This window comes from Gracilinanus agilis, chromosome 1 (assembly GCF_016433145.1).
Source record: "Gracilinanus agilis isolate LMUSP501 chromosome 1, AgileGrace, whole genome shotgun sequence".
Lineage (NCBI taxonomy): Eukaryota > Metazoa > Chordata > Mammalia > Didelphimorphia > Didelphidae > Gracilinanus > Gracilinanus agilis.
The window spans coordinates 552566776-552588978 of NC_058130.1; the positions used below are offsets into that span (position 1 = coordinate 552566776).

Below are 22203 nucleotides of genomic sequence, written 5' to 3' on the forward strand. Positions count from 1 at the left end.
CTTCTTCTTCTTCTTCTTCTTCTTCTTCTTCTTCTTCTTCTTCTTCTTCTTCTTCTTCTTCCTTCTCCTCTTTCCTTCTTGCTTTCCTTCTTTCTTTCCTTTTTTTTCTTTTTTAGAGATCTGAACCCTCAAAAATCATCTCCCAAAGGCCATCTTCTAAGAAAGCAAACAGAATGATAAGCAATTGTATTTTGAAGTTCCCTTCAAATGCTGCAATTCTATGATCTATGAAAATGAGTTTATTATAGATTATATTGTCAGTGTGAGAGGTAGTTCAGTAGAGTATGATACCTTGCACATAATAGATGATTAAAAAAAATGCTTACCTTCAGCATTAGAAGTAATACTAAGTATACTAAGACAGAAGAGCAATAAGGGCTAGGCAATTGGGATTAAGAGACTTTCCCAGGGTCACACAACTAGGAAGTGTCTAAAACCAGATTTGAACTTGGATTGTTCCAATTCAAGGCCTGGCACTCTATCTACTGTGCTAACTACCTGGCCCTCATAGGATAGATTCTTTATAAGTTTTAGATGATTTAAATAAATTTTAAATACTTTTAACAATATGTTTTTCATGTTTTTGTTTTTATGATTTAGTGTTGGTAATATCAAGGAACTGAGACTAAGTACTCTGACATGGGTTCAACATCAGTTACTCCTATCAGAAAACTTATTGTTCCCTAAAATATTATGATGCTGTTTTCAATAATAAAGTGTGTTTCAATAAAAGCAGGGGCTATATCTAACTGGAAAATCTTTGACCCTTTGGTTTTTGGGTTGAGAGAGAGAAAGTTATACCAACCCCAAACATAGATCAGAGTCTTTATTCTAGGATAGAACAGAGTACTCTATTAGGAGCTAGGAGACCCATCCTGATTAGCTGTGAGACTTTGGGCATCACATAACCTCCCTGAGCACATTTCCTCATCTTTAAATCGAAGGGACTAGGCTAGATTATAGTCAGTGATTTTTAAGGTCTCTTCCAGCTTTAAACTTCTAGGATTCTATGACTCAGAGCAGCACTGGGTCACGGTTTGCTAATAAGTTATTTATAGGGAGGGCAAGGAGAGATCCAGCTGCCAACTTAAAGATCCCTAATGGAAACGAATAGAATACAAGAAGACAATAGCCATACATCATTCATGAAAACATCCTGGTAGATGGAAAAATTAGTCTGCAGAAAGGAGGCCAGGAAGACTTGATAGAATCAGAACTGAAAGGGACTTTAGAGATCATCTAGTCCAACCATCTCATTTTAAAAAGCTAATTGATCAAGATCACTTATTTTCCATATTCAACAGCATAGCTGGGATTGGAATGGATCCCAAGTATCCAGAATTATTTATTGTTGTTCAGTTGTGTCCCATTCTTCTTGTTGTTGTTATAAGCATTTATTAAAAGTAATATTCAATTTTAAAAAAGGTAACTATACATATAGATATTTGCATATTCATAGATAATCTTGTTTTCTTGAAAATGTGAATTGTTTTATTTTTGGTATTTAAGAATAAAAAATACTTTATAAATGAATGGGGCAGTTGATGAAACAATCTGAAACATCCAAAAAAATGAAATAATTCCAAAGTGTCCCCTTACAGAATCCTCCTGATTGTTGCATCCAAGGTGCTCTCCTCATAGTCTCAACTTTGTCTTTTAGTGATCTATGGTTAAGCAAAATGGACTTTGGAACTTTCTCTGAATAGTTTCTGAACTATCCTACTTATGTGACTTTCCTCAGATTATTTATTCCTTACTGCCTGGAATGCCACCCATTACATGTCAGTTGAAATTCTATTGACCTTTAAAGGTCCAGCTCTGATGCAGTTGTGTCCCATTTCTTCATGAGATACTGAATGGGGTTTGTCATTTCCTTGGCAAAGATACTGGATAGGGTTTGTCATTTCCTTCTCCAGCTCATTTGACAGATGCAGAAACTGAGGCAAAGAAGAGCTAAGTGATATGAGAAAGAATGCTATTCATATCAAGAGAAAGAACTATGGGAGTAGAAATGCAGAAGGAAAACATCTGATTTATCACTTATTTATACGTGTATAGGTTATGGGATTTTGGCTTTTAAAAGATTACTCTATTATAAAAATGAATAATGTGGAAATAGGTATTGAGTGATAATACATGTATAACCCAGTGGAATTGCTTGTTGGCTCTGGGGAGGGAAAGAATATTAATCATGTAACCATAGAAAAAAAGTTAAAAAAAAATTTAAAAAAAAAAGAGAGAGAGAGAGAAAGAGCTAAGTGACTTACCCAAGATCACATAGCTACTAAATGTCTGAAGCTGGATATGAACTCAGGTCTTCCTGTCTCCAGGACACAGTATTTCATCCCCAGCAAGGTGCTGCCCTCTCCAGACTTCTATTCCTACATCATTGATTATATCCACCAGTGTCCTACAGTTTTTCCCTTTTTTTTAAGCTCACCCTGCCAAATTCAGTGTTTTTGTACTCTAATTCCACTTGTTTGACACACTGCAGTTTAAACAAACCCAACTTGCTCTCAGAGTTGCAGGGGTCAGATGTGCCGGTCGTGTTCATGAAGCAGTCATTCAGTGTGTGACCCCGAGTGAGTCACTTGACCCTCCGTGCCTAGCCCTTACCGCTCTTCTGCTGCAGGACCGATGCGCAGTACTGACTCCGAGCTGGATAGGAAGGTGTAAAAAGGACAAGCCCCCCAGCCGGGCTTTCCCGAAGGATGCTCTCCAGGGAAGCCAGGCCACACGAAGCACCCGTCCAGACCGTGTAATGCCCCCTTAGGAGCCAGGCGCTGAGGCAGCCTTCCCCAGGCTTGTCCGGTGCTCTAGGATGGGGCGAGGGAGTGCCAGGAAACCCCTGACAAGATACTGTGGTCCACCATTGAAGAGGAATTGGCAGAACCACTCTCTTGAGACTCAGAAAATGCAACACTAGATTCGTAGAGCAGTGATTCACGACACTAAAGAGTGCCTGGGAAAATTGTAACTTGAACAAAAATGTCATAGAGATGAATGAGGGAGAGCCAAAGTAACAGAAGGCAGGATAGACTTGGGTGTCTTAAGGAGGAAAGAGACTCCACGTAGCATACTGTTTGGGGTCGGGAAGACAGGTTCAAATCCTCCCTCAGACGCATACTCGCTGTGCTGGCCTTGGGCCAGTCACTTAATGCCCTCAGTTTCCCCATCTATAAAATAAGGGGATTCAGACTCAACCCTTCCTGCCGGGGTGCATCCAATAAACAGGTAGCAGGACCAGATTCATCCACATCTTCACAGGCACAAATGATCACGACTGTGTGTGCTACTCAGCACGAAATAGCCAACCACTCCCTTCAATTTCTAAAATCCAGAAACCATCTACTTTTATAGCATTTATCTGGATTAATTGAGGTGGAAGCAGTTTTCCAGGCACACACACACACACACACACACACACACACACACACACACTCTTAAAATGACTAAGACTGACTCCTGGAACACTCTACCTGCTCCCCCACCCCCTGTGAATGCAGGGAAAGGTGCCACGAAGGAAGCTGGTCGCTTCATCGCCCACACTTTGCCTTATAGATTCTTCACTGGGTATCACTTAATTAGATAGAAAATAGGAGCGACGAGCTATCATTACTCTAACACTCTCTCAGCAATGATTAGGTGTCGCGGAGTTCGTTCTCTACTCATTTTAATCTATCTTCTCAGGCGCGGTGATAAGAACCACTTATTGGATTGACTGAGCTTGACCAAAATCAATATATACACCAGGCTTCTAAATTACTCAGGGGTTTGACACGGGCAGGACAGACAGCACACACATCTCTTGTCAATTTGCCACTCTTCTCCAAATCATCAATTTTACATCTGTCATCATCCGCATAGATGATTAGGAGATAAATAACAAACCACCCTTCACCTGCTGAATGACTCCAGGAGTCAGCCTGGTGTAGGAGGAAGTATGCTGTGTGGCAGAGTCTGGGTTTGTATTCAGGCTCTGCTACTTCATCTTCGTGAGGGCTTTGACAACTGGAAAGAAGGAAAAAAGGGAGGAAGGAAAGGAAGAAAGGGGCAAAAGCTGCTCCCCACTAATGTTAACTCTCCTGATGGAGAGCTTATGGTTTCAAGGTGCAGAATAAGACATATGGAGATGGGTGATGTGGTAGGAATTTATTTTGTGTGGCTGTGCATATTTTTTAAAAGGCTTTGGTTTTTCTTTTTTTTCCAGTTAATAATGGGAAAGTGGGAGGGAGAGAAAAAAATTTCTTGTTAATTGAAAAAAAAGAATAGAAAAGAAAATACCCTGTCAAGGAACTGTAGAACATGTGTAATGTTTTAGCATCACTTTTCTCTACCAGCACATTTTTCTGAAGCCTTTATTGCCAACAGGGAGGTTTGGAGCAGACATGTTTAACTTTTGGCAGAACTTTTTGCTCAATTAGTCCATGCCTACTTTCTTTCCCTCTCCTAGGAAGAGGTTTAGGGGGCAGGAGAGTGAGACACAGAAAAAGAAAACTGGCCTAGTGGAAGAAGAATGGGAATGAGTATGTTAGGATTACAAGTAAGCATCAGGAAGCTGGGGAGAAACAGTTTGGAAAGTGTTTAGCATAGAGTATACAAAAGATCTGAAGTTGGGAGAGACCCCAAAGACTATCTAGCCCATTCCGCTTTTTTTTTTTTTTTTTTTTTTTTTTTTTTACAGATAAGAAAACTGAGGAATAATGAGGTTAAAGTGATTTGCCCAAGCTTTAAAGGTGGGGTTTGAATGTATATTCTCTGATTCTAGAGCAGCTGTTTTTTCCTTACTTTGGCAAGCCTATTAAATGCTTTTATTGATTTTTTAAAAAAGAGGATGGAGAAAGGAAAAAAGGGAACTGAAGCAACTTCTCCAGTGGCGTTATATCCATTATTCTGAAACTACCAATTGCTTTTTATCATCAGAGTATGTCAAGTGCTTTCCTGAAAAACAGCTAAATCAAGCTTACTTTATAAATGTTTTAGAATGTGAAGAAGACTGAGAAGCCAAAAAAAGTGGGGGGGACCCATCTTCTTCTCCATCTGAGTTGTAGCCAGACATCTGGGAAGTTGGGTTGAGGCTGTTCCCAGGGGGCCTCTCCAGGCAGAGCTGTATTTTGGATAACAGAATTTTTAATAAAACCCAATATTGCCAGAACTTAGGACCATCTTTCTGAGATTCCATTTGTGTCAATATTTGTACCATTCAAGGGAAATATGCTCAGTGATTCAGGCTTATTCTCCTCAGAATCTGAGCTACTTATTTGTTGTGCTTCCTCATTTTCAGGCAGGCAGGGAGGATCGTTCTGTATCCTCAGGGTACTTTTCTGGGTTCACATATCTAGTTCTGAAAGGGAGTTTTCGAGTTCTTTTTTTACAAACTCTCTTATTTTACAAATGAGGACATGGAGGCTCAGAAAGATCCATTAGTTGTTCAAGGTCACACATGTAGTATTAAGATTCAAACCCTCATCCTTTGTGAAAAAGGTGGAATTTGAACCCCTTCCTCCTTGGTGCCAGAGGTGGGGTGGAACTCTCATCCTTTGACTCTAGAGAAGGATGTTCACTTCAACTCACCATGCTGCCTCTCTTGGTAGGTCAAAAGACTTTCCACTTGGATTGGTTTGTGTATGGGGGGAAGCTTTAACTAACAGAATTAGCCAGGAATATCCTGATTTTTTTTTAAAAAGGGACTAACTAAAGGGTTATCAGGAAGTTAGGGTGTTAAAAGTATAGAAAGTATATAAAATAGGATGTTAAAAATTATAATAGCATATAAGATAATTCTGTTTTTCCAAAGAGGCCACAAACAAGACATTGCCCAGCCAAGAGCAAATCTCTCTTTAATACTCACCACCATAAGACTCTTAAAAAGGCTCACAGAACCTGTGTTTAGTCAATAACTGTGTGTTCCCTGTCCATAAAACTGCTCAATGTGACATGTCGAAAACATCCTCTGCTTTGAGTGACTCCAGGATAATTAAGTCTCAACATAATGGTAAATGCTGGGCAGTTTTTTTTTTTTCCCATGACCAAAGTTGCTGTGTCTCATAATCACATTCTATTTTTTTATTTAGTTTCTGCCTTTTAGTGTTTCACAATAAAGAAACACAAACAGGGGATGAAATCTCTTAACTGTTTTCTCCATATATGGTGAGGTCTGAGAGTGTAGATTAAGGCTCACTAAGCAGATGGAAGGACTAGAGATCATAATTCGCTGTTTGAGGACGGAAAGGTCATGGTCAGTTCTCTACCCAGAAGAAAATATTTGGATGTGACTTAAAAAAAAGTCATTCTCATATTGCTTTCACAGTGGCGCCAAGTGGTGCCATTACTTTAGAGCCTCCTTTCTTATAGAGAGATTCTATGACACCCATTGAGATGGCTTCACCTATAGGGACGTTCTCAGTTGGAGTTGTCTGGCAGTGCTTCCTATATAGTTGCTTTTTAAAGTATTTAATAAAGATGGTTTTTTTGGAAAAAACCTTTTCCACAAGTAGACAGACTGTTAATAGGATATTTTCACTTTAATTACAGAAATAAGGCCTGAAGATCCCTGTGCCTCCATTAGCTTCTACCATAAACAGCATCCCTTAGCAAATGATTCCTGTTAAAATTTTTATATTTGAGCATAGTTTAGCATATCTACTTATTTGGTAAATTAATAGTTTGGTCGTGATAGGAATAGATCTTTTGTATGCTGTAGGAAAATATAAGTAATGGGATCACCAGGGATATTAAAAATCAACTATGGGGTTTGTGGGAACACTCTCTGGGATGTAAGAGAGACTAAAACTGGACACTGAAGTCTTGTACAGCTACACCACTCCCAACTGAAAAATAACAGCCAACTGTCACTGGCCAGAGGCCTTGAATTAACTGACAAGGTAACAAGGTGAAATTGGGTTGTAATTAGAAGCAACTAAAAGGAGGGATAGGGATGACTACTCTAAAATCTTAACACCTAATAACAAAACCCAAAGGGACAGGGAAGGACTTATTCACTACACTAATCTAAGCTATCTAACTAACAGGGCCCAAGGAGCTATACTGGAGTCTCTGGGTTTCTGCCTCAAACCTGGAACCTGCCAGGCTTGAGTACAGCTAGAGTTTGTGGCTTTGGGATTCTCACTGCAATCCACTGATGATCTCTGGATGCCAGGAGCTACAGTTGTCTCAGGAACTAAGCAGTAAGGGGTTTGCTTGAAGCACTGTCCTCTTCTCTTGTTCTTTCCTTAAATGCCACACCACACAGGATCCAGGGGAAAACAGGATGCAAGGTGTCCTTTGCTCTGAGGTCTCCCAGGCTGGCAACAGTTTTTGCCTACCCCTCATGGAGTCCACACACAGAACACACATAGACTTCCTCCTCCTTCATTCCAACCTGGAATTCCCAGCTCCAGCTCCTTCCTGCTAGGTACTTCCTAATCAATATATAATCAATACCTAATAACTAGCTAATCTAATCTTACTCATAACAATGCCTTATGCTCTGTAATTCCTGGTCAGTACACAGGATTCATACATTGCAAGCATGATTATTCCTGCCAATCAAATGTCTTTTAGAGCATGGGTTCTTAATAAGAGGTCGGTGGACTTAAAAAAAAATACACACACTTTAAAAAAGGTTTACATATATTAAAATATAATTGATATATTGATATTAATATATATTAAATATCATTATATTTGGTTCTCATTATATTCTATTTAATGCACTTAAAAACATTTTTTTAAAAACCTTTACCTTCCATTTTAGAGTCAATACTATGTATTGGTTCCAAGGCAGAAGAGCAGTGTGGGCTAGGCAATGGGGGTTAAGTGACTTGCCCAGGGATACACAGATAGGAAGTGTCACACCAGGTTTGAACCCAGAACCTCCCATCTCTAGGCCTGGCTCTCAATCTACTGAGCCACCCGCTGTTCCCCTAAAAACAATTTTCTGAGAAGGGATGCACATTGTTGTTCAGTTTTTGGTCATGTCTGATTCTTAATGATCCAATTTGGGGTTTTCTTGGCAAAGATATTAAGAGTTATTTGCTATTTTCTTCTCTATCTCATTTTACCAATGAGGAAACTGAGGTTAACAGGTTAAGTGATTTGCCTAGAGTCAAACAGCTAATAAGTATCTGAAGTGAGATTTGAACTTAGGTCTTCCTGACTCCATGCTAGGCACTTTATCTAGTACATCATGTAGGGATCCCTAGGCTTTATTAAATTGAGGAGACAAATGATATAAAAAAAGATGAAAACCCCCCTGCCTGGTGGGTGTGTGTGTGTGTATGTTTTGCCACATGATGCCTTCTCAAATAGGAGAAGAGAAGAGAGGGAGGGAGTTGATTGGGTATTTTAATATAGCAAGTAAATATATATAAAAAGAATGCCTACCTCCTTTAGAGTTTATGAACTATTAGAATAAGCCCCAGGATTTCCTAAAGGGCTCCCTGAATATGAATGAGGAAGAGGAGGTACAAACTTTACTAGCTTCAGATCCTCGAAGATTAGTAAGTATGAACTCCTTGGTGCCTCTCAAAGGAGTGCATAGGGAAAAACATGAAAATTCGAAAAGAATAAGGAAAACAATTTCTACCTTGGAATCTATAATGGTGTCTTTGAAGTCTCAGCTGTCCAGAACGTGATAAAATAAAAGACAAAAAAGGGCTTATCTTGTGAAGCTAAAAGCAATGCTGTGATTAGCTCTAATCATGCTACTCTTAGAAATTTTGTGTCTTACTGAAATTCTTTGATTTTGAAAGACTGAATAAAAATAAAAGTCACTATAAATGTCCAAAGGCCAGAAATATGCACAATATCAGAGAAAAGAAGAACAAAGATAAATTCTAATGAGGGGGGGATTTAGGACCTTCTTTCCTCCCCTCTCCCCGCCTTGGCATAGTTGGAAACTTTCTGGGAATATATCTCTTCCTTCTCCTCCCATTCCTTTTTTTCTTTTATGCAGAACTCAGTGTATCCTTCTAATCATCCATATTAATGGTAAACGGGTAATTCTGGCGATAAATTGCATATATTTTCATCTCTAAATGAAACCAAAGCAAGGCTTTTGTGAGCTATATTTTACAAAGCAACAAATGCCCACAGCTGGCTTTCATTCATTACCCTTGTTACCACTCTCCTCCTTGGAGTCCAAATGTTGGCTGAAACGCAAAGCCGCTCAGACCACCCACTGGCTGAAGAACTCCCAGCCATTAGCTAAGCCCTCACCTTAACCTTGGGTCTAGAAAGCAAATGTGATGGATGATGTTAAAAGCAGTTACACTGACACCAGATTCTTAAATATTTTTTTTCCCCCCACAGGAACACAGGGATAAAGGAAAATTATTGTGTAAAGTATCCTCTCTTTTACTGAGAGTGGTTGAGGAATGGGGTGTTGTGCTTAATCAAATCATCTGTTTAGTAGATAATTAGCCCAACAGGCTAGGCTACCTGGCTTGGAATCAGAAAGACTCATCTTCCTGAATTCAAATCTGTCCCCAGACACTTACTAGTTATGTGACCCTGGGAAAGTCACTTACACCTCTCTGCCTTAGTTTCCTTATCTGTAAAATGAGCTAGAAAAGTAAATGGCAGACTTACTTCAATATCTTTGCCACAAAAAACTCAAATGTGGTCAGGAAGAGTCAGACACAACTGAAAAAACTGAAGAACAAAGCCTAACGAAGCATCAGTCCTGTAGTCCTAATCCAGAAAGGCTCCAAGTACAAACTAGAGAACAGTCTGCATGGTTTTGCCAAGGATCAGGCTTAATAGGTCCTAGGAAACTCATTCTTTGTATGGTTGGATGATCGTACAAGTCAAGACATCACTCCATGATGCCATTGGTCCTCTTAGAAAGTGAAGGAAGAGCAACAACAACATGATAGATTTAGAGCTAGAAGGATCCTACAGGTTGTCTTTTCCCACACTTTCTTTTTACAAATATGGAAACTAAGGTTCATAATTTAAGTGACTTGCCTAAACTTGCTATGTCACAAATGGTAAAGCCCAGTTCATCTGGCTCCAATTCTGATATTCTTTTTACTGTATGCCTCTGCTTGGCTGTAAGTTGACTGAATTTTTTCACCATAATAGCTCTCAGAGGAACAGCTAAGTGGCTCAGAGAAGAGAGAGCCAGGCATGGAGACAGGAGATCTTGGGTTCAAATGTGGCCTTCGATACTTTCTAGCTGTGTGACCCTGGACAAGTCACTTAACCCAAATTGTTTAGCCCTTAAAGCTCTTCTGCTTTGAAACTAACACATAGTATTGATTCTAAGACGTAAGGGAAGGGTTTAAAACAACACTTCAGAAAACAGCTACTAGATCACTGAGAGAATGTCTTCCATGAATAAAATGACAGTCCCATGAAATATCGATGAAGAATATTATCGCATATATCACATATACATTACCAATGAAGAAGTAATTATTATGATAAATATTACATTTCTACTTATTACATTAATATTACTTTTCTACTCACATAGTTTAATCCTTTGGTTAAAATTTTCAATAGGTATATTTTTTTTTTTCATGCCTCAAGGTCTTCGTTGTGGATGTGAATTTTTATAGTATCATGGATATATGAATATTCTAATTAATAGCGATTCCTCATTAGTAAGATGATAAATGAGAGTTTGATATTTTATGAATTAAATCATTGATAACTGTCATTGAACTGTATGCATAGGCTACTTGATTGTTGAAGGGTTGGGAAATTTGAAATAAACTAGAAGCCATAGATAGCTTATGAGATGACCGAGGTTGAGTGTCCCTCCAACATTCTACACTGGCCCCTCTTCTCTTTTTCCCTCTATACTATCTTGCTTGGTAATCTCATTAGTTCTCATGGCTTTGCTTATTATTTCCATTTAGAGGACCCTCAAATCTAATCCCAACTCATTCTATTTCTCCTTCCAGTTATACCTTGCCTCTTGCTCTTCAGGGTACTGCCATATTCATAGTCACCAGGTCCCTCAGACTTGGGGTAATTCTTGATTTCTAATATCTGGCATTGTCATATCTTATCATTTCTACCTTCCTATCATCTCTCATATGTGCTTTCTTCTCTCCTCTGACACTTCCACCTAATATAAGTCCTCATCACGTCATGCTTGGACTTTTGTAGTCTTCTACTTGGTATCCCGGTTTCAAGTGTTTTCCCACTAACCCATCTTGTATGAAGCTGTCAAAATGTTTTTCCTCAAGCATAAGCCTGCCATCTCAATACCTGATACTCCAATAGCTCCCTTATTACCTCTAGGATCAAATGACAAAATCCTGTGTTTGCTTTTTAAAGCCCTTTGCAGAAGCCTCGGCCTATCTTTCCAGTCATTCTACACTTTTTTACAGTCAAGCAAAGCTGGCCTTCTTGCTGTTCATCACCTAGGGTTTCTTTCCCCTTTGCCTTTTCACTAGATTGCCCCCATATCAGGAATTGTGTCTCTCTCCCTACTTCCACACCTTATCTCCCCTGACTGCTTTTAATATTCAGATCCCATCTTCTGAAAGAGGTGTTTTCTAATTCTCTTCCCACTCCCCACTTCCAATGTTGATGTCTTCCCTCTGCTACCACCTTCCATTTACCTTGAATGTATCCTATATACAGGTAATTGTTGCATATTGTCCCCTCTAATAGAATAAGAGCCCCCCTGAGGGCAGATTTTGCTTCTCTTTGTATCCCCAGAGCTTAGCAGTGTGCCTGACACATTGTAAGCACCTAATAAATCATTGGCAGACTTCTATAGATTGTTAACAAGTACACATGCAACCACATTTTGATAGGAATCAAACATCATAGATAAACAATGATCATTATCAATTATTGACAAATACAACAAATGCTCTTCAGTGCTTGTTTGGCAACTTATTGACTATAGTTGGGAGAGAGAAGAGTCAAAAGATGACTGAGATTTGAGCCTGAGAAATTTGAAAGTTGAATGGTACCACCAACATAAGTAGGGAATTTGTGATATTTGGTGGGGTAAGATGAGTTCAAATTTAAACTTGTAGAGCTTGAAGCATTAGAAGGTCATCTCTGTAGATTTGTCTAACAAGCAATTAAAGGTGTGCGACTAACATCCAGGTGAAGGTTGGAAGTAGGAATATAGGTTGAGGAGTTATCAGTTATATAATATGATATCAGAGATCACCGAGCATGAAAATGGAGGGAGAGAGACCAAGAGGAATAAGAGTGGAACCCGGGGCAATTTAGGGATAGAAGGAAGAACAAACACCAAAAAGAGCAGTCTAAAATACTGATGGAACATCAGGAAGAAGAAACCATCCAAAGAGAAAGTATCCTAAATAAGGGACTAACGATGTCATATATGGCAAAGTCAAGTAAAAAGAGGACAGAGAAAGGCGATTGAATCTGGTAACCAAGGAGTCCTTGATCCTGAAAAGAGTGGTTTCCATCATGTTTTGCAACCTGGCTTTTACTCTGAATAAGTGCTTCTTAACAAGAAGATTATTTTTATTGGCTAAGGCAGCTTCTGGGCTCTTTCATTCCCCTTATGGCAGGATAGCTATTCTGAATTGGTTAAACTCTAGGAAATAAGAGTGTCACATATCATTTTCTCCTCTCCTCCCTTCCCCTCCCCTCTCCTACCATCCCTTTTCCTCTCCTCTTTCCTAAAAGCTTCTTTAAACAAATTGTTTTGGGGCTGCAGCAATCTTTCCCATAACCTCCTCATCTTTATATTATCTGATTTTTGTTTGTGTTTACTTTGACCTTTGGCACCACCAACTGATGATGTGACAACATGTAACCAACTGACTCTCCATGTTAATCAGTTGCTGTATGTTGTGATGTAGTCACCATTAGTTAAAGAAAATTTATGTTTGATGATCACAGTCAGAATCTGAGTTACTTTGGTATCACCAAACATAGGATTTGAGTCCCAAAAGAGCCACGGTTCAAATAACGTCTAGGGTAGTAGTGTCAAACTCAAATAGAAACAGGAACTAATAATTCATAATAAGGATCCATGCTGCCTCTATAATAACTTAGTTTAAAAATATAATGTTGTCTATATTTTGTTATTTTCCCCACTTATGTTTTTTAGGAGGAAGAGAAAAAGGGAAAGAGTAGAAGAAGAGGAGGAAGAGGAGAAGAAAGAGGAAGAGGGGAAGGAGGAGGAGAATATTTCAGTTGTTTTTCAGTTGTGTCTGACTCTTTGTGATCCCATGTGGAATTTTCTTGGCAAAGATACTAGAGTGGTTTGCTATTTCCTTGTTCAGATCATTGTGCAGATGAGGAAACTGAGACAAACAAGGTTGTGGCTTGCCTGGGATCACATAGCTTGTAAGTGTCTGAAACCAGGAGAGTAGGGATACTATACCTACTCTTTGACAAGAGAGAAGGAGAAGAAAATATACGAAACTGTCTAAGACATTAATTTTAATGTCTATTTTTTCAAATCCTTATCTTCTGTCTTAAAATTGGTTCCAAGGCAGAAGAGTGATAAAGGCTAATCAATTGGTGTTAAATGACTTGCCCAGGGTCACCCTGGTAGGAAGTGTCTAAGGACATATTTGAACCCAGGACTTTTCATACGCAGGCCTGGTTTTTTGTCCACTGAGTTATAGAACTGCCCCTTAAACATCTATTATTTTTAAGCTGCTGAAAATTCTGATTTTCCTTACCAGCACAGGCACATGGGTCAAACTGGATCTTTGTGTTCCAGTTGGATTTGGTTTCCTATTGGAAATAATGCCATATAAAGTAATGCATTTGAGGTATGATACTTATGTGATAGAGCTTGCTTTTTTTATAGGATTAGGGTACCCCCAAGAACAGCACGACGTTGTTGTCCAGCTACAGTGTGATACAGAGGGTACTCAAGGAAATCAAGAGATGTACATATGAACATTCAAATGTGGAAACCTTCACCCCTCTAGAATGGAAACAGTCATATTAACACCCCAACTCCATTTCAGTTCAATACATTATGGCCTAAAGCAATGACTTTTTTCTATATTAATTTTGTGATTTCCTAAAGTACTTCAGACTTTATTTTTAATCAATGCCTTTCTTTTCCGCAGAAAATCTCTCCCTCGCTGCCAAAGAATTAACAGGATGCTTTCCAATGAGTCTCTCCACCCTCCCCCATTCAGCCGGTCCAACTCGCAAGCCTCTGTAGATAGTACTTCAATGGAGGATTTCTGGTGTGAAGTTGAAAGTATTAAAGAAAACAGCGAGGGTGGACTGGAAGAACAGACGGTCGCTGAGGTCAAGCCTGCTGACGGTGAGCACCATCCCACTTCGTTTCCTGAGTTATGATTTCAGTGGATATTTTTTATTTCCTCCCCTCTTCTTTTGTGCCTCGCAAACAAACAGCAGAGTAAACCCGGTGAGCCACCGCACCGGTGACGTCAGGTTCATGGAAGTCCTTGCCAATTTCAGGGTAACTTGAACTGAAGGAAGGTCACATTTCTTCCCCCCAACAGAGCACCGGCTGAGCCCTGCTCTGAGGATATTCAGGGAAGGTCAGAGCCATTCATTTGCACTCACATCAGATGGGCTTTTTTCCCTAGGTTAGAGGTTGTAAGGTTAAGAGCCCTGGAGAAAAGGCTGACACAGCCCTCACAGCTGCCCTCTGGGCTAGAAAAGAGCTTGACAGAGGCAGGGGAGAGCCATTATGGAGTGAGTGTCACAGAAAGAGAGCCCACGGAGCAGGGATTGTAGGCTTTCTGTACAGTGGAGAGGGTACGTGGGGCATCCTGGAGATAACTGCAGAGACAGGGTGCCTGGAGGCCAGAGGGTGCGCGAGGACCAGCTCTTAGACTGCCCGCCTTTGTGGTACTGATGCTGATGGAATGATGCCGCTCTAGCCCAGGGGTGATTGGTGCCATTAGATGCAGGTTATCCAAAGCCCTCTCTTCTTGGGTCCTAGGGAAGAGAAAAGAGACTGGGCAGGGAAAATGGAAGGGACCTGTGAGTGTAATTAGTGACATGGTCCAAGTCCTTGTGGAGCAGGCTTGCCACAAGGAGAAACTTGTTAGACTAGGAGAGAGCGTTCTTTCTCCACAGTTCCCCTCCCGCTCAACTCCCACTTCTACCTTGGCCTTTTGGAGTCAGGAGTATCCTGGAGGAAAGTTGGATTTATCCCATGGCTTGTTGAATTCACATAGCTATGATTAGCAGCTATGGGAAAGCAAAGCCATGGAATTGAAAGACAACTCTTTCCTTCTGAATATCGGGTTTCCTAGCTAATAAGGCACATCACGCTTGCCTCTGGTCTCCGTGCCTCCAGTCTTCATGAGGCTCCTTTCTCACAAAGTCACTCAAGCATCAGTCTTGTGTGGTCTGTACCCTTGTTATAATAGGATTAGCATCTTTTTTTAATTTTTTTTTTTAATTCTTGCTTTCTATCTTAGTAACAACTTTAAGACAGAAGGGCAAGGGCTAGGCAATTGGGGTTAAATAACTTGCCAAGGGTCACACAGCTAGGAAGCATCCAAGGCCGGATCAGAACCCATTTCCTTCTGATCCTAGGCCTGGTGCTCCATCTGCTGAGCCACCCAGCTGCCTCTCTAATTGGTACACATTAGCAGAGCCCTGCATTTTTACTCCATCCATAAAATCGCCAATGGCTTAGCATTCTTGTGTTCTGCCTTTTTTTTTTTTTTTAAACCCATATCTTCTGTCTTAGAATCAATACTGTGTTTTGGTTCTAAGGCAGAAGAGCAATAAAGGCTAGGCAATGGGGGTTAAGTGACTTGCCCAGGGTCACACAGCTGGGAAGTGTCTGAGGCCATAATTGAACCTAGGACCTCCCGTTTCTAGGCCTGGCTCTCAATCCGCTAAGCCACCCAGCTGCTCCTGTGATCTGCTGATGAATCCTATTAGTATCCTTGCCTCAACACCCTTATTCTGTCTTGCTTCTCATATCTTTCAGATCAGTTTAATAAATGTGTATGTATAAGTCTATATCTGTATCCATGTTATAGACATGTGTTTCCCCATGCATATATTGTGCACATGTGTGCATATACTACACATGTGCATCCATATTGCATATTTGTGTGCATAGCTATGTAATAGGGTTTCTAGATCTCACATACTTTCTAGATCTCATATGTACTTATATTATCTCATACTTATATTATAGTTGACTTATATACTTTATAGTATGTCTTTCTCTATTGCTAGACCCGTGATTTCATGGGTGTGCAGCAGTCCCCATGGGGTACTCTTCCCTAGCGGGGTAGACAGGAATTGACTGATTGCTGCCCAGTCCTGGTAGGCTTCAGGCATGACCCAGGATGGCCCGTAGGGCAGAAACAGCCATGTGCCCAGGTCTTCCTGGTGCTGAGACTATCAGCACTTTGAGGGCAAGGATGGTCTTTTGCCTCTTTTTGAATCTCTGGCTCTCAGCAGAGTGCTTGGCCCATACTATGTGCTATTTAATAATTGATTATTGATTATTGATACTTTGAACATTATGCTGGAGCAAGCGAGTCAGCTAGTTAGCAAGTTGATCAGAGATGCTATGGAGTTATAGCCTCACTGGATAATAACAGTATCTAGCTAAGATTTATGTGAGATTTTAGGGTTTTCAGAGTGTCCCATGTCTATCTCATTTTCTCTTTTTAACAGCCACATAAAGTATGTACGGGACTAAACCTGTCTTGGGCAGCTAGGGGTCTTGATGGACAGAGGACTGACTCATCTTCCTGAGTTCAAATCCAGTCTCAGATACTTCCTAGCTGTGTAAACCTGGGCAAGTCACTTAACCCTAATTGCCTCGCTTTTACAGCTTTTCTGCTTTGGGACCAATACACAGTATTGAATCTTAAGACAAAAGGGAAGGGTTTAAAAAAAAAAGAAGAAGACAAATATCAGTCTGAAAAATTAATGCTCATCAGCATTTACTTGAAACATTAGAATTATTGCCTTTATCTGTTATTTCATTAAAAAATTAATTCTTCTTCTCTAACGATCAGGTCTTGTCCATGCGGCATCAATCCCAGATCTCAGGCTCCCCTCAGTCCTGGACAACCTTCTTTGACCTGATGAAAAATGGCAGAAGAGATGGGGGTGAGGGGAGGACCTCACTGGCCCCAGGCAAAGGTGTGGGAGGGGCAGAGGCAGGCAGGGAAATATCCAGTGCATGGGTCAGTCTGGCTGCTGTCTGGGCTGACTACGAGCATGAATGTCATGGAAAAATGGTTTGACTCTTCTCAAATCCTCCTGCCCTCAGGGGTTCATTCCTAGGCTGCTCTCCTGATTCCTCTTCTTTTCTAAGAAGCTTTTAGGAGGCTACCACTTTAATAGGCTATCCTACAGGATGATGATTATTCTGAAAATCATTTTATTATCATCAACTTAATAACCATCTCCATGAAAACAAAACAATAAAATCACACTGGAAGCCATAAAATAAAAAAGTTACTCCCCTGGAATTTGGTTGTCTTTTATGAGGAAGAGAAACAGGAGGATCACGCTTTTAAGTGTGGACAAGTCTTCTTTTAATATCCTGTGCCCCTCACTTCTGCTGTGTAATCTCTTTGTAAGACAGGGCTAGTCGATCTTTCATCTTTGTTGTCATTGTTCAGTCGTGTCTGACTCTAAAAAACCCCATTTGGGGTTTTCTTGGCAAAGATACTGTATTGGTTTGCCATTCCCTTCTCTAGCTCATTTGACAGATGAGGAAACTGAGGCCAACAAGGTTCAAAGACTCACTGAGTCACACAAAACCAGTAAGTGTCTGAGGCTAAAATTGAACTTCTGAAGTCCTAAGAATCTTTCCTGACTTCACTGGCACTCCCATCTACCTTGCCACTTAGCCTTTGCATCTTTAGACAGCTTTAAATATTCTTCTAACTTACATCTTAAAGACTGATTTGGCTTAGTCATCTCCATAAAGTTCATCCATATTGCAACTGGGGGAAAAGGAGAATAAAGAATTAGGATGATAAAATAACATGATCCTTGAGTGAAGTTTGAATTTGACTAGCAGAAAGGAGACAGGTGTGTGTGTGTGTGTGTGTGTGTGTGTGTGTGTGTGTGTGTGTGTGTGTGTGTGTGTGTGTGCATGTGTCTGTCTGTGTGTCTGTGTGTGTGTTAAACAAGTCAGAAATGTGGCATAATGGATATAGAATTGGAGCCCAGAAAGCTCCAATTCCACCTCTGACACACAGTGTCACCTTGAACAAATCTCATAACCTCTCAGTTCTTTAGGAAACTCTCTGAGAGTATCAGTTGTGGAGAAAATGACCAACCTCTATGGCTACAGTGAGTTTCCTCACCTGGGAGTTCCCACTAGCATTAAAATCACAGGTGCAGTTCCTATCCCTATTCTTTTCAAGTTCTATACCTAAAACCACATTTTGTAATGCCTTCCACTTAGATAAACAACCTGAGGTATTCTTTCATGAAAAAAAAAACAGAGGAAGACAAAAGCACTTTTGTAAACTTTGTCTCCAGGTATAAAATGCTGCATCAAATCTTAAAGCTTAAAGGAAAACGTCATCCATTCAGGCTGACTTAGTTCAGATATTTGCTATGATTTAAGCAGGGGTGGAGCTGAAGTTTATCTTTGAATTATCTATGAGTTTACAGAGAACTCACAAAGTAAATGGATAGCCCAAATTAGATTTCAAGTGAAATATTTACCTACTTAAGAAAATGCACTTTAGAAGTCTGCAATCACTATGCAAGCATAGACCAGTGCTTCTAGACCAGTGCTACTTCAAACCATTTAAAAAGGTTCTTTATTTTTATGATGGATAAATTTCAACAGATAGGGACATGTTCATTGGCAGTGAACAGAAAAAGAGGAGTGGTGTGTGACAGTGGCATCTCTGCCATACTCTATTTTGTGTGTATCTGTAATATATATATATTCCCTCTATTCTCTCTCCATCTGTCTCTGTCTCTCTTTCTCTCTGTCTTGTCTCTTTGTCTCTTTCTGTCTATCTGTCTCTTCTCTTTCTCTCTGTCTCCCTCTCTCTCCCTATATACAGCATGTCATCATATATATGTAATATATATGATTTAAATATATATACTTATATAAAATGACATGCTACTCTCAACATTGCTTTGCTTGTCCGGGTTCCTTTCTTGAACCACCTTCTGCTCTCTCTTGTGAAAGAATATTTTGTTGTTTTTCTTTTTCTGTTCTCTTTAAAATATTATCTTTGTGAATAAATAAAATATTATCTTTGTGAAATATAATGCTATCATTATGCCTCACTCTCCCCCAATAAACCTTCTCTTTTAGTGAGTACAGTAAAACAAAACAAATTTACACATTGCCCACATTAGAAAAATATCTTTTGTTCTGAAGCCACCTCTGCTAAGAGGCTTGAATCACAGACCATTTTCTGGAGTAGTGGGTGCATTGCATTGATCATAATTCTTAAATCTAACACGATTGTTTTCTTTTCCAGTGCTGGGAAGGAATTATAATACAGAAAGGGTCATATAAATTGTTCCCTGGGTTCTGTTCACTTCTTTCTGCATAGGTTTATACAAGTTTCCTCAGCTGTCTCTGAATCTATCTCTTCTGCTATTTCTTCTGGCACAATAATATTCTATTCTGTTCTTACCATAATTTGCTCAGCCATGATGGGCACTCCCTCAGTTTCCAATTCTTTGATACAACAAAAAGCGTGGCATTAAGTATTTTTATGCATCTAGATGTTGTTTTCCCTTTTCTCTAAGAAGCCTAGTAGAATTTCTAATTGCTCTTACTTGTCCATAAAATAGGATCTTTTTTAGGGAACCCTTAGAATAATTCTAATTCCTGGATATGTGATACATTTTATGTCATTTGACATTTAATTAATCAGAATTCTCTATTACTGCTTATATCTATAGTACAGTGAATGAAAACTAATATTCATTATAATGACCTTGAGGCTCTGTGAATTATCTCGACTGCCTCTTGAATCATCAAAGATTAACTTTTTGTTATGGTATTATGTCTATTTAATGCTAATTCTTTGGGAAAATGTCTCTACCCCAAGAAATGAGGAGCATTATTCCTGACAGAGGTAGGAGATTGTAGGAGTGAACACAGAATAAATGTGGTGTCAGAATCAATTGATATGTGACCTAATTTTGCTGTTTTATTTTTTTTTCCCCTCTTTAAAAAAAAAAATCTTCATCTTAAGGGATGGCTCACTGCAGAAAAGAGGCGGATTGATATATTCAAAGTAAAGGTGATGAAAAATGGGTATCAATAAACATTTTTAGAAGGAGAAGATCTTATTGAATGCCTATAGAGAGTCGTATAGAGAGAGAGCCTATACGGACAGATATAGTTGCACACTGTATCTGTCTGTCTATCCATCCATCTTTTCACCCAGTATATACCTAGACTTAAGAAACAGTATGGCATACTAGATACTGTTGGTTGGTTTTGGAGTCAGGAAGACTTGAGTTCAAGGCCTACTTTTTACCATATACTGGCTTTGTGACTCTGGACAAGAAGACCCTTAACTTCTGAGGGCCACAAGAAATTTCTCTAAGATTATAAAAAGATTACATAATCATAATTCTCTGTTTACATTGGTACAGGAACTTTTCCCATAAATGAAATTATATCAAACCTTAGTTCAAATCCTACCTGCTCATTTCATTCTTTAAAATTTCATTTAGTCTTGCCATGTTTTTAAAAAAGTCACCTGCTCATCATTTTTTACAGCACAGTAGTATTCTATTACAGTCTTACAAAGCAAGAGAATATTACATACAGCAACATAAATATTGTTTGAAGAATGACTTGCGTGTGTCCACCTCCAGAGGAAGAACTGATAAATAGAAACAAGCAAAACATAGTTTTATATATACATTTATCTGTTTGTCAATAATGCCGTCTCTAGTGTGGGGAGGGGAGGGAGAGAGGGAGGGAGACAGATACATAGACAGGGAGAGAGAAAGAGAGAGACAGAGACAGACAGAGATGGAGTAGGAATCAGAAAGACAGACAGAGACACCAAGACAGAAACAGAGGGAAAAAGAGAGGAGGGAGGATAAGGAAAGAGACAGACAGACAGACAGGGAAAGAGCTAAAGAGAGAGAGAAAAGAGAGAGACAGAGGGAAAGAGCTAAAGGGAGAGAAAAAAGAGGTAGAGAGACAGAGAAAGGGGGTGGGGAGAGAGAAAAAAGAGAGAGGGAAAGCTATATCAGAATTTTAAAGTAACAAATGGATTAATTTTTTAAAAACCCAACATAAATCCTACCTGCTAAACGTGCTAGGTACAAGACTATAGCAGAGTGCTTCAAGTTTCAGTTTCTTATTCAGTAAATGGTGATTGGATTGTGAAGCTCAAATGGAAAAGGGGAGGCATAGTTCTTATTCTTTTGGTAAAACTCATTTAATCAGAATATTTGATTCACTTGACCTGACTATACACTAAATAATAATCTACTTACTTGAAAATGCACTAAGTAGGGATCTTTTAATTAACTTTTTACAATATATAAAGACTAGTGAATAAATTCTAACATTCTTGAAATAATTCATCAGAAATAGTAAGCTTTTTCATTTATTTTTGTTTATTGCCATATTGTGTTTTCTAGCTAATCTACTTCATTCCCAATACACCCAGGAACATGATATCTCTTGGTCCAAAGAATGTTTCTAACCCTTCTCTGGTAACCCTTTTGCAGAAGGAGAGCTTGAAGCTGAGTGGTTGCAAGATGTGGGTTTATCAACACTAATCTCAGGAGCTGAAGAGGAAGATGGACAAGCCTTGCTTTCCACCTTGACTCGAACCCAGGCAGCTGCAGTTCAAAAAAGATATAACACCTATACTCAAACCATGAGAAAAAAGAACAAGCATTCAGTCAGGGATGTCCGAGACATCTTTGGAGTTGCCGAGTCTCCGGTAAGTAATGAATATACTCTCTAAAAATGTTGTATTGTTTGTTTTAAATTGAAAGCAAGGACTAGGTAAGGCTAAAATGCATTTTAATTGGAAAGAAAAGGTTAACAAGCATAGTACAATATTTTACAGACTATGACATAAAAATGATAAAACTTTATTCTTCTTTTGTAATCTCTCATCCAAACTCAAATTCACTCCCTCTCTTTCTGAAAGTTGGAGACTTATTTTGGCACTGATGTGAATTTTTGTTGGCATGAAGCACCGAACTATTTACTTACCAATCTAAGCTTTGGGGTGAATCCCTATGATCTTAAGATTAATAGGAGTATATACATGACATTATAGATTTTCTCCTTTTCTCTCC

The 22203-nt window shown here is 39.4% G+C and overlaps 1 protein-coding gene across 1 annotated transcript in view; it reads left to right on the forward strand.

Annotated features, from left to right (window-relative positions):
• ARHGAP28 (Rho GTPase activating protein 28) overlaps positions 1-22203 on the forward strand; it is a 197326-nt gene that overhangs the window by 117555 nt on the left and 57568 nt on the right. Inside the window, exons 2-3 of the mRNA XM_044666791.1 lie at positions 14040-14242; positions 21622-21839. Coding sequence (XP_044522726.1) covers positions 14040-14242; positions 21622-21839 — 421 coding nt within the window. The remainder of the gene's footprint in view (positions 1-14039; positions 14243-21621; positions 21840-22203) is intronic.